The 15,209-nt window shown below is 39.3% G+C and overlaps 2 protein-coding genes across 2 annotated transcripts in view; one reads left to right on the top strand and one right to left on the bottom strand.

The window, feature by feature from the left end:
* Positions 1-7,753, top strand: part of LOC149926842 (RYamide receptor-like) — a 99,986-nt gene extending 92,233 nt beyond the window's left edge. The window contains exon 4 of the mRNA XM_090157764.1: positions 7,523-7,753. Within this exon, the coding sequence (XP_090013890.1) occupies positions 7,523-7,753 (231 nt within the window). The remainder of the gene's footprint in view (positions 1-7,522) is intronic.
* The window catches only part of LOC149926841 (uncharacterized), a 293,606-nt gene that overhangs the window by 266,799 nt on the left and 11,598 nt on the right, over positions 1-15,209 (bottom strand). The gene's annotated exons all lie outside the window — the stretch shown is intronic.

Genomic DNA, 15,209 nt, shown 5'->3' with positions numbered 1-15,209 from the left:
CAACTGAACCAATCAGTTCTTTTTACGGAACTCCTTTGCCTATTTCGCGTCTTTTTTACCACTCGTCGCAAAGTACATAAAATTCCGCTTTTACGTTTAACTTTTATGTCGCCGCCCAAAATGGGTTGCTGAAACTGCTAGCGAGATTAAGTTCAGTACGCCGTTCACTCAGCCAGGTAAAATTCACTGTGGACCCAATATCTAGAGTGATACCATATATTGCTTCGAACCTTTTAAAGTATTTCCTATAACAAGCGAATTTTTCAAAATCGACTTCAGCTCCACCAAATTTATACAAAATATATCGAGTTTCGTTAAACCATAAGTGTAAAAAACTCCAAACGGATTTTAATAGTGCAATAAATTCCATACGATTGTTTAAATAGTTTAAGTAGAATGCGTTTTTATGGCAGTTAAATAATGGATAAATACTGATTGCTTTGATAATTGCCGTAGTGATTATAAGAATATAACTTTTACCCAGTTCCTAAACCTGGTAGCAAAAGTGACATAATTACCAAAAGTGTGACAATCAGTGTACTTTCGTATGCTAAAGGTTTAATGAATGCTCGACGCGAGATTGACCACATAAAAGACTATTTATTGTCGCCTTTCTGGATCTTTTTTTGTCTATGGTATTATATCGTAGGTAGATAACGATAGCATCTCCACAGAACGACGAAAAATAAAAAAATACACTAACTTTGACCAATGCTACTTAGTTCCTCCGTTCCTCACTTCGAGGCGTTATTTGTTGGTATTAACTTCCTTCCCTCCCCAAGGCATACTCTCCCTTCTCTCCTCCGAACTTGTATTTCGCTCGTAACATTCATTCAGAAATAGATCCGATTGACACACTTTTGGTAATTATGTCACTTTGCTGGTAGTTATAAGAAACATTTAAGTGTAACCATAAGTGCATAATATTTACATAAACGTGACACTTCCTATTCTTCACATGCAAAAGTGTTACTGAGAGATATTCACAAGACAAACTGCATTACGGGTTTCGTCGACGTTTTGCGTCCGCTTCCTAACGCCTCACACGTAGCCTTTGCCAGCTCCTCGCTAGGGGGGAGATTTTCTTCTTGTCATGACGTCACTCCGTTACTAACTCTCAGTAAAATATTCACCAAAGTGACAAACTTATTCAATAATATTATAGACTAATGTTTACACGATGGTGGATCAAAGAAATTAATGTTTTCCACGCTAGCGGGCGTTGTCAAGTGACCTTTTAGAGTGAAAAGTCTGTTGGAGGTTCTATTCCTACCGCCTAGCGGGAAATTCGTTTGAAGAAGATTCCGCTGATTGTGAAATGGGAATTTGAAATTAAATTACTACCCCCAATTTTAAAAACGTGTTATACCCCCTTTAAGCCCTGATAAATTCCCATAAGTATAAAATATATTTATTACTAGAGAAGTATTCACCTACTTATAGAGTATTCGTTGAATTTATTCCAAAATTTGGGGTCTCTGGAACACTGTGCGCCCGTTTTATTGTTAGTCTAAATCCCTCTATTATCAATAACTCTTTTTCCGCGTACCAGATGGCGTTAGTAGGCTAAACTCAGTAAATTAAATTATCCCGGAGCCCCGTTAAACCTTACCGTTATACTGACCTATTTTACATTTATTTGTTTTATGTCCAGCGAGATTTTGTTTGTGATACTAGACAAGTAAACGCGTAAGGAAACGTGTAGAGTAATCAGTCTGTACACAATATAGCTACACGTATCCACTACGCGGGCATAGCTTCTCGTCAAAGAAATGTAAACACACACGTCACTTTATAGAAAAAAGCGCGAGACGAACGTCAGAGATTTTTATCAGATTCCCCGGGCTTTAAATTGAGGAATCTCTCTTTTCCCGTCAGCTCTCCAGGGACGCGATCCCGCCGCCCTAAGATGCTCCCTCGGGGAATTATTGTAAATTTTATTCTGCCTAGTGATTGCTTCGCTCCGGGTCTCCGCCTCTACCCGAGAAACCAAGGCCTAGCTAAATCGGTTTTTTATTTTCTTTTTCAGTTCACTCTCGCGCCGGGGGTCTTTCTTGGGAAGAAAGTTTATGTCGGTATTTATGTTTGAATTAAGGCAAAAACGCCACGATGTCTCCGTTAGGCCTAATACATTTTTTCCGGTCGACTTAAAAAATCTCGGTTAGGCCTAATACATGTGGTTTCGCGTAAACGCCACAAATCTCCATTAGGCCTAATACTTTTTCTTACGTCGACGCAAAAACTCTTCGTTAAGTCTAGAGTTTGTTTCCAATAGCACGTGTAGTAATAAAATTTTCCTGACGTTTGTTGAGTGTCGCACGCTAGTGGAAATCAAGACTTTGAATTTAAGGGGTTTTCCCCCGAGCTCTTCGGTTTCCCCTTCCATAAAAACTTGTTGAAGTTAATGGTAATAGCAAAAGTAGCATAACACCCAAAAGTGTGTCAGCTGTACCTTCGCGCCTATTAAATTTTCTAGTGAGACCTAGTCACAATATAGACTACATAACCTACTATAGTGAGTTGCAGGCTAAGAAAGACAAAATATATAGTACAGTCGGCGCAAGGATACCTCAGACCATTTCCGGCCAGTCTACCGCGCGAAATTTGAATTTGACCACTTTACGGTCAATTTCAAATTTCGTGATTTTCATCGTATTTTCGCGCCATCTAGGAACCGAAATTGGAATCTATTTTTTAATTTCATGTTGTCATGAGTTTAATTACTGAATGCAGCTAAAGAAGGTTCGATAATTGAAGCCCCAAATATTTTAAATAGCTTAAGAGGTTACTATAAAAAGTATGATAAAGGTTTATTGTTAACAAGTAAAGGGAATTTTAAACGTCTAGAGCTCATTAAGACAACGTTACCCCCAAGAAAGCGTGGTAACTATTTTAAAAGAAACTGTCGATTTAACTGGTAAGACGTAGAAATACATTTACAAAATTAAATAATTATACATACTATTTTAAATTTAAGGATGACCGGAAACGATCTGAGGCATCCTTGCGCCGATTGTACTATATATTTTGTCTTTCTTAGCCTGCAACTGACTATAGTTGGAATAGTACTAGCAACATTATATTTAGTCTACAATCTGGTGCGATTTTCTCTGTTCGATTTACTCATAGACAGTATATATCCCTTAGGGATATATACTGTCTATGGTTACACTGCGTAGGAGGGTGGTGGCAAGCCCTGCATGCCACGTGATCGAGCCAACAGCTCCCTACACTAATTATTCGTAACTGTATCCGTGGTTCTGCGGTAGAACGCTCACCTATCGTGCAAGAGGACTCGGGTTCGAATCCCGGCCGATTAAAAAATTATACTACACCCAATGACAAAAAGAGGGCGCTTTTGGAAAAAACTTTTCCCTGATTCTAAGAAACTGGGTACGCAGTGATTACCCTTTGCCCCCAAAATGCGAACAAAGTCCCCTCTGAGTGGTAAAAACAAGTTGGCAAGCCAAAATATACCTCTCCTCGGAAGAATGGTCCCTAGTGGTATTAATTTCTCGACACGACCCCCAAAGATATCTCCGCAATTCAGAGTTATTTACGAAAAACGTATTCTCGGTTCAAACCCTGCCCGGTATAAAATTTTAATTTTAATTTAAATAATTGAGACGAAACAATCGAGTTTAATTTATTCAGAATATTATAAATTAAGTAGTTACAACAGCGAGTTAGACTTACTAAAACAATGCACAATTGAATTTAACCCTTTTTACAGTACATGTTTATCAGTTGAATATAATACTAAGCAAATTTTAATGAAAGAAATATCTACAGATGGTATTTGTATTTTTCTCGCTTACGAAATACTTGCCGCATCTTTAACGCTCATTTTATTTCAACGCTCGTAGACTTCCAGTTGACGTTGTGACACATACCGCATGAAAAAGACCAATGCCGTCCAATTTCCAATATCATATAATGACTCGCACACCCAGGAAATCATTGACTGCGTTAGAAATCGTAGATATCCAAATATCCACACCAAATATATTTACAAGAAGCAAAAACCTTACCATCAACAAAGCACAGAGAGCCACTTGACTAACCGCCAGCTCTTAAAGCAATTAACGTTAAATAATCTCCTTGGAATTAACACAACTATATATAGGTCGTTAAAAATACCCGTAAATAAATAACAAAAAAACTAACAAAATGGACCACCCACAGGGTCTACCCTTTAACCCTCTTATCTCGGCTGACTGCGCTAAAACAAGATTTAACCTTTAAAAAAACCAGATTAGGCCTTCATAAATTCATTAATAAAAAAAGACTTTATTACCTATTATGCTTACGATGCGTGTCTTAATTTCAGTGGTTCTGTGGTAGAGCGCTCGACTGCCAAGTCGAATGGTCTGGATTCGAAACCTGGGTGGCGCATTTGTTTTTAATCAATAGAGAAACGCTAAATTAGAATTTCTTCGATGCAATAATTTTAATTTCAATTCTATTTCAATTAAACCAAAATTTCGTACTCTATTAAATACGCTTCCGATAAAGCTGAAGGTCTAATTTTCAATAAGGCGTAACAAGTGTCGGTGGTTCTGTGGTAGAACGTCCGCCTGTCAATCAGGAGGTCTCGGGTTCAAATCCCGCCCGATGCGATCGCAAATTGATACTAAGACGAATACCGTGTACAACTGGTGGAAACCCTGCCATTGGACGTTGAGAGGTAGCATTACACTCAGAACTCGGTCCGTCCCAAAGTCATTAAGAAGAAGTTGGAGAGAAAACGCCCATATAAACACAACAGGCTCAACATGCACAACCATCAGAACAGAAATACAACAAATTCAACACTCACAACCTACATATAAACACTACAAAAACGTAAAACACCAAACCGTCACGACGGTGAGCGAAAAAACACCATCCAAACCAAAACGCAAATGAAACGCTCACCGTCACACGGTGGTTTTGCCAACCCTTCGAGAAACTGCGAACGCAGAGATCTCGAGAAACTGCGTACGCAGTGATTACACTTTGCACCGAAAATGCGAACGCGTTCGCAGGCCCGACAGAGCCACAGACCCACAGACCTACAGACCCACAGACCCACAGACAGACACGGTGGTTGTATAACCCCTCCTAGGGGACTTTGTCCCCTCGGAGAGGTAAAAATCTTTAAAAGAAAATCGGTTTGAGAATCGGTGTTTGCACTCGTGTCACAGGTTGTTGAACGGTTTCTCTTTTCAAATACAGGTGTTTTAAAACATGTCGGCGATTCTACCATGTCATTTCATAAAAAAAACATCTTTTAGCTGGGTTTTCGGATGAGCATTAGATTGACATTATAACGTCAAAACCGGTAACTGATGAGTTACTGTACGTAACCCAGGTTTCCCAAATTGTTTTCGCGTCGACCCCAAAAATTTCAATTTAGCATTGCTTTCCATTTTTGGAAACCTAGCTTTAAAACTAATACGTAATGTCCACTAGCCCACGTGTTACAATTTTGTTATATGCTAGTGGAAACTAAGCTATATGGCCAGTTATCACTTTGTTAAAACACCATAACGACTAGCGTCGACGAAAAGAAATTGCAATATGCTTGGTTTCCACCTAGAAGCAATAAACACAGCACTGCCCACACAAGGAGAACGCAACCCGTCAAAAGTCGTGCATTTTCTTGCGTACAATTTTCATTGGTTAGACGCTTTAGTGCCTGCTGCCGTCGGAAGGGGAAAATTCGGAAATTGTCTTCCCCCTTTCAGCGTAAAGGTTCGTCCAATGAAATTTGTACGCAACACTGCGTTAGCGTGTTTAAAGGCTAGCTGCGTTCTCCTTGTGTTGGCTGCTCATAGGTTTCCACTAGCTCGCGTGATATCGCGTCTTTCAATTTTGGGACGCACAAAGGTTTTTACGCGCGTTAAAAAACTAACATTATGACACGCGCTAGTGGAAACTAAGGCTTGGTTTTCACTAGTGCACCTAATGGCACGTCATTCTGCTTTGGAAAGTACAAGAATTTCAATGTGCTTAAAGAAAAATATATTCTGACTCAAATTGGGGATGTACAAAGGTTTTTAAGCGCGTCAAAATATTAACATTATGCTTTAGTTTCTTGATTCGCGTAAAGAAAAATGCATTTTGACGAGTGCTAGTGGAAACTAAGGCAAAGGCCTAACGATTTTTTGCGTCGAAGCCCTAGTGAATACCAGTCTTGTAGCTTAAATTTCCTGTCATATTTTCGTCTGATCCAATTCAACGGAAAATCATCCGTGTTTACGGTGTTTGTAAACATTTTAAAAGTCAATCGGTCAGACATCAATTAGGCCTAGCATTTAAGTTTATTTCCGGGAAATGAAAATGCCCCTATTTCTACTGGGATAAATGATGCGGATTTAAGCCATAATCAGAAAAACGATCGAGTTGATCCCATCCTTCAAACAAACACGGCTAATGACCCTAAATAGGCCTTAGACGAACGACTCTTTTTCTAAATAGCAAAGAAATTAAGGACTCTAGAGATCCTTAAAGTTTCTTTTTCTATTTAAGGCCTATTCACACGAAACATTTTTGTTCAACTTTTTCGACGCTTTACATTTTCGTTGAGATTTCCCGCGAATTAAATTATTCGTAAAAACAAGATTATTTTTAGCGTTTCTCCAATTCCACCCGTTGGGGCCCCCGGTATGCTCCTCCGCTTTAATAAAATCAAATAATACTGCAATCTCATTGGTTCTTAAAAATTACGTTTTTCGACGCGATTAACGCTGCTGCGAGGACGCAAAAAATAAGACCGCCCCCCCCCCCTTAGCGTGACGGGGTTAGGGGCTCAACGTGTCCGTCGATAGTCTCGACATATTCATTCTCCCTGAGTATAAATAAATACATTCTTGTCTCTACTACTACAAAATATGTCAATAAACATTAATAAATATATGAATATTTACTTTTTGAGTAATCGAAAGACGCGCACGAAAGTTATTGGTTGATCTTAAAATTCATTTTGCGCGTGAAAAGCAGGTAAATAAGCCTCACGATGTAAAGGTATTGTGCGTAAAATCGTAATTTTGAAATCGGTCAATTCGTGACCGAAAACTATCGCTGCGCCCCCTTTGGTTCGCCATTAAAACCTAGAAAGGTAGAGGCTAAAGCAGACGCTACTAGTTTTTCCTCATCGTTTTTAGTAATTTGGACTTTATACGTAATGATACTTCATTTTAATATAATTTTTGCATCGTTGGTTTATATGTTGATAAGTTAATTTAAGATTAAAACCTTTAAAATTAAAAAAGATAAAAACTTTTTTATGATTTTTTAATTTGTCTGTAGCAGACGCTAGATCATAGCCTTTACTTCGGAGACGCTAGCGCCGCCCCTTTTCGGTCGCGAATTAGATTTAAATATTTGAATCTAAGCCTCGATCACACAAAAAACCAGTCCATAGTAAGCAATAATGGTTTGGGCAAATGTTGGCTGGTGTGAATAAGTCTTAAAAAGTTTTCTTTCTATTTAGTTTTTTTCTTCTTCTGAAATAAGGTTTTTTATTTATCTCCGATAGATGGAGCTAAAACTCTTCGGTCACAAATGGATTTTGGGCCGTTCCAAAGTGTGTCGTCGAAACTACACTTTCCGATCGACCATCTCCCGCAGCACGACTTGCAGCGCCGGCAATTCCATGAAGCAACAGCAGAGTTTCAAGCAATTAAACAACAACAAATTAGAGTTGGCCGAGTTGGCAGGCAGCGATAGAAGGAAAACGCTCGACACGATGGATCGCCTCACTTTTTGATCGCGATCCCACGGATGCCGAGTACACTGAACATTTTGTTTTCTAACTACAAGTACCAAAACACTTTGTGGACTAACAAACTGTGTGTAAGCGCGGTGATTTACTAACATTGTTTATACTAAAGGAAACTGAAAATTAACGTTGATGGTGCGACGTACGTGGTGTCTATATAAGAATTCTGTCCAATTTAACCATGGATTAGTTAATTAGCTTCGCTAAAGAATGTACCTCAAATGTGAAAATAGGGTTAGCCATCTATCGGGATTAGGTTGTTTTCTTGAACCCAACGAAGCTATCACCATGGTTACGAACGGATATATGGCTTCCGCTAGGTTCAGCGTTACCATGGGAATGGAAGGAACTACACACGTTTACGAAGCTGGTTAATTAATCCGTGATTTAACTCTTATATAAATGGTTATATGTGTATAAATTATGTGTACAATCTATAGAATGGTATATATTTAATGAAAGTCGTCTGCTTCAAAAACATAATCTGCATACCGAAATGAAATAATAAAATTAGTACGTAATATTATTTATTTTTGTCGATACTGCGGTAATTACTGAAATTTAGATGTGTATATCTTTCTGTATGGCATAAGCGGATGTTTTTCGTGTATTTTAACCATTAAAGCATTCGAATGGTTTTTAAATTAACGCCGTCAATAACCCAAATAAATAAGTGTGCTATAACCAGAAGTATATCGCGCGTAAGTGCGTAACTAGACCTATATATTTAGATATTTCTAATATTTAAAATAGTGGTGTGCGAGTACTCGAAAATTGCGAGTACTCGTTATCGAGTCAGAGTCCGAGTACTCGGACTCGGACTCGGAATAGGTAATTTTATTACTCGCACGGGTACCCGATTCCCACGAAAACGGTACATAATTACTCGAAGCGGACTCGAGTAAATAGATAATTTGAAAATTACCCGGCGATTCTAATATTACTCGGCGAGTCCATTATTACTCGGCGAGTCCATTATTACTCGGCGAGTCCATTATTATTGGGCAAGATTATTTAAACAGCGGCAAATAAATTTCAGACGAATTGGCCACGATAACTTAGGACTCGAATTGAACTCGATAAAAATTAGGACTCGAATTGGACTCGTTAAAAACATTCCGGACTCGTATTGGACTCGAAAGCTTTAAACCTAATTCTTTAGGACTCGAGGACTCGATCAAGTCCTTAATATTTGGACTCGAGGACTCGCGAGTCCAAGTTTCTAAGACTCGAGACTCGACTCGAATTTCAAAAAACAGGACTCGCACACCCTTAATTTAAAAGATACATTGAGTTTCTAAAACTAGGAATATAAAATAACTTTTGAACTCCTTCAATTGCTAATTGGCAATTGCGGTTATATACATGGATTCATGAGATTATAATAACATTTCGCATAAGTGTGCCAGTTCCCTGTCTACCGCGTGTTAAATATTTACTGAGAGCAATTTCTAGAAAGACGACACATTTTTACTAGACTTCTTCGTCAACGCAAGGATACTATACAGTATCCTTGGTCAACGTGAGCGCGTCTAGGGAACCTTGCCGAGGCGCGTGATATTTTTTTTTAAATTGCGAATTTTTCTAGCAAGAGGCGCTTTTAATTTTGGACTTGACGTTTATTATACGTCACTCCACACAGAAAACTATATATGTATACAATAGGAATGGCTAAGGAAGACTTTGGTGGCCCTGATGATCCTTATAAAAACGGAGTGGTTTACAGCAGAGATTTTGCTCGCTACATGCTAATCTAGATTCGGCTCCTAGTCGACATAATAATCGACATTAAGCCTTGTCTCGAATTGAAGTTCACTTACGTATTTTGCTCTTCTTTAAACGGAATATAACCTCAGGTATTTGGTTTGGAACACCAACGTTTGCAGCTCTGGCCACTCTTGCCTTGGCTTTAACAATGTTTGGAGCCACTGTACAGAGAAATTTCTAAAATTGGGGGGTCTTCCATCAAGATTGCTTTGCAGGTTATATTCCCTTTTATCGCCCAAATACGTGATTTTACGCCGGTTATTTAGATAACGCCGAAACGCCGCCGTTGATGAAATTAATTTCGGCGGCGCCGCCGCCGCCGCCGATACATTTTAATTTCGCCGCCGAATTAATTTCCATTATTAAAGTATAATAATTGCGTTTTGAGTTCTAAATTCGAACTACATAAATTTTTCTATTGCTATTGCTACGATTTCCAAAAGATCTGGCACCACTGCACCAAAATGTTCTGCAGCAGACAGGGCTCTGGGATCGGAGAGAGAGAAACGAAACCGGCTTTGGAGTTGCCTCGCCTCGTATTTTGTAATAAGTACAGAAACGTATCAACTGCATTCAGCAATAACTAGTCTATTATATTTTAAAAATTCCTTTGATACAAAGATAAAATAGACTTAAACGCGCCTTCCCAATCGACCGCCATGACCTTACAGTCTAAGGGGGCGGTGATGAAAAACCGGTTTTGGGGGGATGAAATTTCTGTGTTAGAAGGCTGGCTCGTTGGCAGGGCCGTCTTTACCTAATTGGAGGCCCCTGGGCAAAGCTATGGGCGATCCCCTGTAACTCCACCCAAGTTTCTAGCCTCCAGTCCATCGTCGCTCTAATCTACCACTATCGGTTCAAATAGTTTCACTTGTCCTACTAAAGATTACTAAAGAAAGAGCTTATTCTGAATTTAAAAATAGCAAACCAAAAGTCTTTATTCGTTTTAGATTTACCCTGCCTATAGACGCGACTAAATACGAAGTTTAGGACTTTCGAGCAATGTTAATTATATTTTTTTTATTAAAATTTCTTTTGCATTTCACAATTTGAAAAATGGGGCCCTCCAGAATCTTGGGGCCCTAGGGCAGTGCCCTTTTTGCCCAATGGGAAAGACGGCACTGCTCGTTGGTTGTCTGTGCGATAATGGCGGCGCCCAGTAAACGTTTCTAAAAAGAGATAATAATACTAGTGAAATGGTAGTAAATAAGTACAGTATTGTTATTACTAACGTAAATGTTTTAGTTTAATAGTATCATATGTAACATAGTTACTGATAAGTGTGCCTCTGTTTAACATATCTGTATTCAAAATTTAAATGAGACCTCGTTGTACAGCCACCAAAGAAGATACAGCACTAACGTCGCGTAAAACTGGTTTTAACTTCCTTCCCTCCCCACCAGAACAACTTTTGATGACGATAAAACCGTCATCGTCTGGGAAGTGACGTCAATTACGTCATATCCTTGCAACAAGGTCTCATTGAGAAAAAGTTCTTTCTGGCACACTTATGATTAAATAAGTTACATATGATAGTATGTAACCAAAGTTACCTCTTTCTCGTTTTGGAAACAAGTGGTTCTTATTTTAATAAAATACATTCTATTAAACATGTATTTTTTTAAAATGTGTTTAACAGTTTAAGTTCTAGCGGTTTATTAAAAGGCTGGCGCTATTTCAGAGGGGGGGAGACAGTTTTTCCCCTTAGGCGCCGCCACCGCCGATTTTTTTCAACGCCACCGATTATTGTCTGCAAATCGGCGCGCCACGCCGCCGCCGAACTAATTATCGTTCCCGCCGCCGCCGCCGTTGAAAATTGGTTCGGCGCTATGCTCTAATTATAGCTTGTGACACTGGTTGAAAACTCGGAACCACTCCTTCCGCGTTAAGTTTGCAAGTTCTCTTCCTTCTGGTTAGAGCTTGCTGAGGTTAACGGTAAAATTAAGTGTATATAGGGAGCTGTTGGCTCGCGTGGCATAAAGGGCTTGCCACCTAGGAGCAACAAACACAAGGAGAACGCAGCTAGCCTTTAACGCAGTGTTGTGTACAAATTTCATTGGACGAACCTTTACGCTGAACGTTTTACGAGCGGGGGGGAAGACAATTTCCGAATTTTCCCCTTCCGACGGCAGCAGACACTAAAGCGTCTAGCCAATGAAAAACGTACACAAGAAAATCCACGACTTTTGACGGGTTGCGTTCTCCTTGTGTGGGGTATTGTGTTTGTTGCTCCTAGTTGCCACCACCCTCATAGGCAATTTAACCCGGCCAACGGTAATTGGCTTCACAAGTCACTAGTTGACTTAGGCCTGTGGGGTTCCTTGGGTATTAGTTTAGCTGATTATTATTATTAATTATGGTGGCGGTAAACAATAAACACATGTCCTATATTCTTCGAGATATGAATAACGTCTGGCGTAAGAAGTATATGATTTTCTGGTGAAGATAAAATAAGTACACTTTATTCTTTATGCGTGTCCTTTGAAAGTGGCCCAAGGAAGCGTGCTCTTTTTCCGTAGGAAGCTGTAATGACCGTGGTAGAGCGCATTTTTTAACTCCGTAACATAACCTCCTCCCCCCTTATTTGTACCACTCGGTCAGTTATGGTCAATATTAGTGGTTTTATAAATCAGTCAAGACGTCCCAATATTGGTTGGAAGACCATATTTCATCGCCGCCAGGAGCTCCGAAGATTCGAAGTTGCCAGCCAGAGGGAATAATATCACTCTCCTTGCCTTTAAGCCTCGGCAATCCGTGTCAAAGAAACTACGATCGGCCGTAAAGTATTCCTATTATTCCCCCCCCCCCCCAATTACACGGGGGCGCTCGCTGCTAGCGTGGTGCCTTCTATCGCCGGAGAGTGGCCCAACATTATCGTTCTATTCTTAAAACTACTAGCCGTTGATCGTTAAGACTACCGTCCATTGAAAGCGAGCTCTCCCCGGGGTGGTGGCGCCATCTGTACTAGTACGCCGGAGAGGTTCGGAGACGTGCCGACCAAGAATATATTTGAACCGTAAACCGTCATTAAGCCTTGGCTCTTTTTTTCCCTCTTCCTTCCTCCGTCGCTAGCGTCATGTTCGCGACCAGGAAAGCCTCCTACGAAATAACGACCCGGCTTTTGACCCCCGGGAGAGAGTGACTGGGAAGTGTACGTTGAAATACGAGTTTCGGGCCGGGTTAAGCCTACCGAGGGTGGTCCGAAATGAAATTTTTATATAGGAAACTGTCCATCGGCTAACTTTCGCGCTCCCACTCGCTACTAGCGACACTCAACGGTGAATTTAAGAGACTAAAGGGGATGAAATAGGTCAAAGACGAAGCCTCCTGAATGTTTTCCAATACTTGCGCTAACTTTCTAAAAAATTATCTTGATCTTTTTGGCCAAACTTTACTAGTTGCGTTATAATATTAAGATAACTGATAAAGACAAGTGGATAGACCTTTCTGTTTTCGTAGTTTACAACGATAGATTAGATTTTGATGCGTTTCCGATGTTATAAGTCATAAGGTAACTCTTTTGGCGTATAGATGGCGCTAGTAGACTAAACCCCCTTTAAATAAACTTATCCCTGAACATCGAAACAATGCGTGTGGAACACTTTTACAGGCGCTTGTTAAGAAAAATTCTGATATTACCAAAAAATTACTTTTAATTTAATAAATAGATTAAACAAGATTATACGCCCTTTAGTGGCAAAAACTAAAAATCATTACGCGAAATTTTGACGTAAATTGTACGTTAAAAATGCGTTTTTGATATTTAAAAACGACCCCTTAAAATCGGATAAATGCCCAAAAATCAACCGATTGTGAAAAATTTTAATTTATTAACGACTTTAACGCTTTTTTTTTGTTCTCAAGCGCCCGAAAATCGTGGAAAATTTAAGTGTTTATTGAAGCTGAAGCTTGGAGTGGTTTCTAAAAATAGGCGACGGTTAGGCGTTCTACGCTACTCCATATACTTTAATGGAGAAGCGTTCTCTACAGAGAGCTGGGACGTTTGGGGAATTTCCATTTGCAACTTCTATAAGTGGCGAAATTCCGGAGAGTAAGGCTCATTAAGGCCAATTCGCGGAGGCCTTTGTTTCGAGCCCATAATATTCCCGGCGGAATTTTGAATGTTTGAAGAGAGCTCGCGGTCCTTCGCTAGCTGCTTTTGTTGAGTCAAATGAAATTCAACCTCGGGCTCACGGTTTGCGTCAAAATTTATACCGCGCGTAAAGCAATGGGTTTTTCTGGCCTCTTTCCTCGGATCTATTCGATGGAAAAATCGCTTTTGCCATCAAATTCCCCCGAAGGGCATTTTATTTCGGCTCAAGAGTCGATTTTCCACCGTATATACTCATTCGCTCCATTTCCATAATAGTATTTAGGATTTTCTACGTTCGTTCTGCCGCGTTATTTTTTACGCAACTTCATCGTTTTTGTAGCATTGTTGAAAAGACTGCTTTTTTGTAACTACGATTCGCGGTAATCTATCCTATACCCTTAACGATAACATCTCAAAATATCCACTCTTGACTTTCAAATATCCTCTTCTAAAGATTAGACTCCTAGGCCTTGGTTTGTTATTGACACTGAAATTTAGCTTGTTGAATAAGTTGGAATATATACCGGATGTTTTGGGGATACGTTTTCCATATATTTAGGACCTTGTTCACATCGACTCCAAAAGTTCTCCGATTTAAAGAAATGGATTCCAAAAATCTGTAACTTCAAAATAATAAATAATAACAGAAGTGTATAATACAGTCTTACGAGAGAAGTATCCAATTAGGGAATAAAAGAATCACGCACCGCGTGTATTACTCCGCCTAACAATGTAAAATGTTTAAATTACACCGCGATATTTAGCTATGTATATTTAGAATTTGAATTTCTAGGGATTAGGGCTGTGCGAGTAGTGGTTTTATCAGAAGTAAATGAACCGAAGTTATCGAAATAGCGATCAGGGCGTTTTCTTTATGAAAATGATGAGAAAATCAAATAAAAGCTAATTTCCATCACCGCCTTTCGACGAGATTAATTTAACTTGGGAATTGTGGGTATGTATAAATAATGGTTTCATAAAAACCAAAATGGTTTTTTTTCGGCCTAGAAGCGCGCAAAATAGCAAATTCGAGATAAAAATGTAACTTCATAAGGAAAATGCCTCCAACATGGGGAGTATAGCAGTCTGATAACTGCGATTCATTTACTTCTGATTTTATGCAATCGAGCCGGGTATTAATAAATTTTTCATCCGGTAGTCGAGTCGGGTAATGTTTTGATCGAGTCGGGTTGTTGAGTTTTCGATTATTTCCAAATTTTCCTTGTTCGAGTAGTCGAGTAGTCAGAAAAACCCGTTCGGGTACTTGATTAATCGACGAGTTCTATTCGGGTAGTCGAGTAATTAAGAAAAAAAGTAAAATACCCTACTAGTTACTTCTTCAATGGATGTTAGGCAACAACTAACAAGTTAAAAAAGATAAAAATAATTAACAAAACTCTTAACTAAAGAACATTACTCAGGCAGAGAAAATTCCGAGCTCTCAAAACTAAAACCAAAACTAAAAAACTTAAATACGAATCCAGGCAGCCAATCACTCAAGGTCATTGAAAGGGATGTTTGTTTGGATTAATTTCCACCGTTTTTCTACCCGGCCGACTGGCTATGACAGTGTGTCAGAATTTA

The sequence above is a fragment of the Leiobunum rupestre genome, chromosome 9 (genome assembly GCF_980474605.1).
Source record: "Leiobunum rupestre chromosome 9, qqLeiRupe1.1.hap1, whole genome shotgun sequence".
NCBI classification, from domain to species: domain Eukaryota; kingdom Metazoa; phylum Arthropoda; class Arachnida; order Opiliones; family Sclerosomatidae; genus Leiobunum; species Leiobunum rupestre.
Note: the sequence above shows the minus strand (reverse complement) of the source record. Positions and strands in the feature narration are given on the sequence as shown.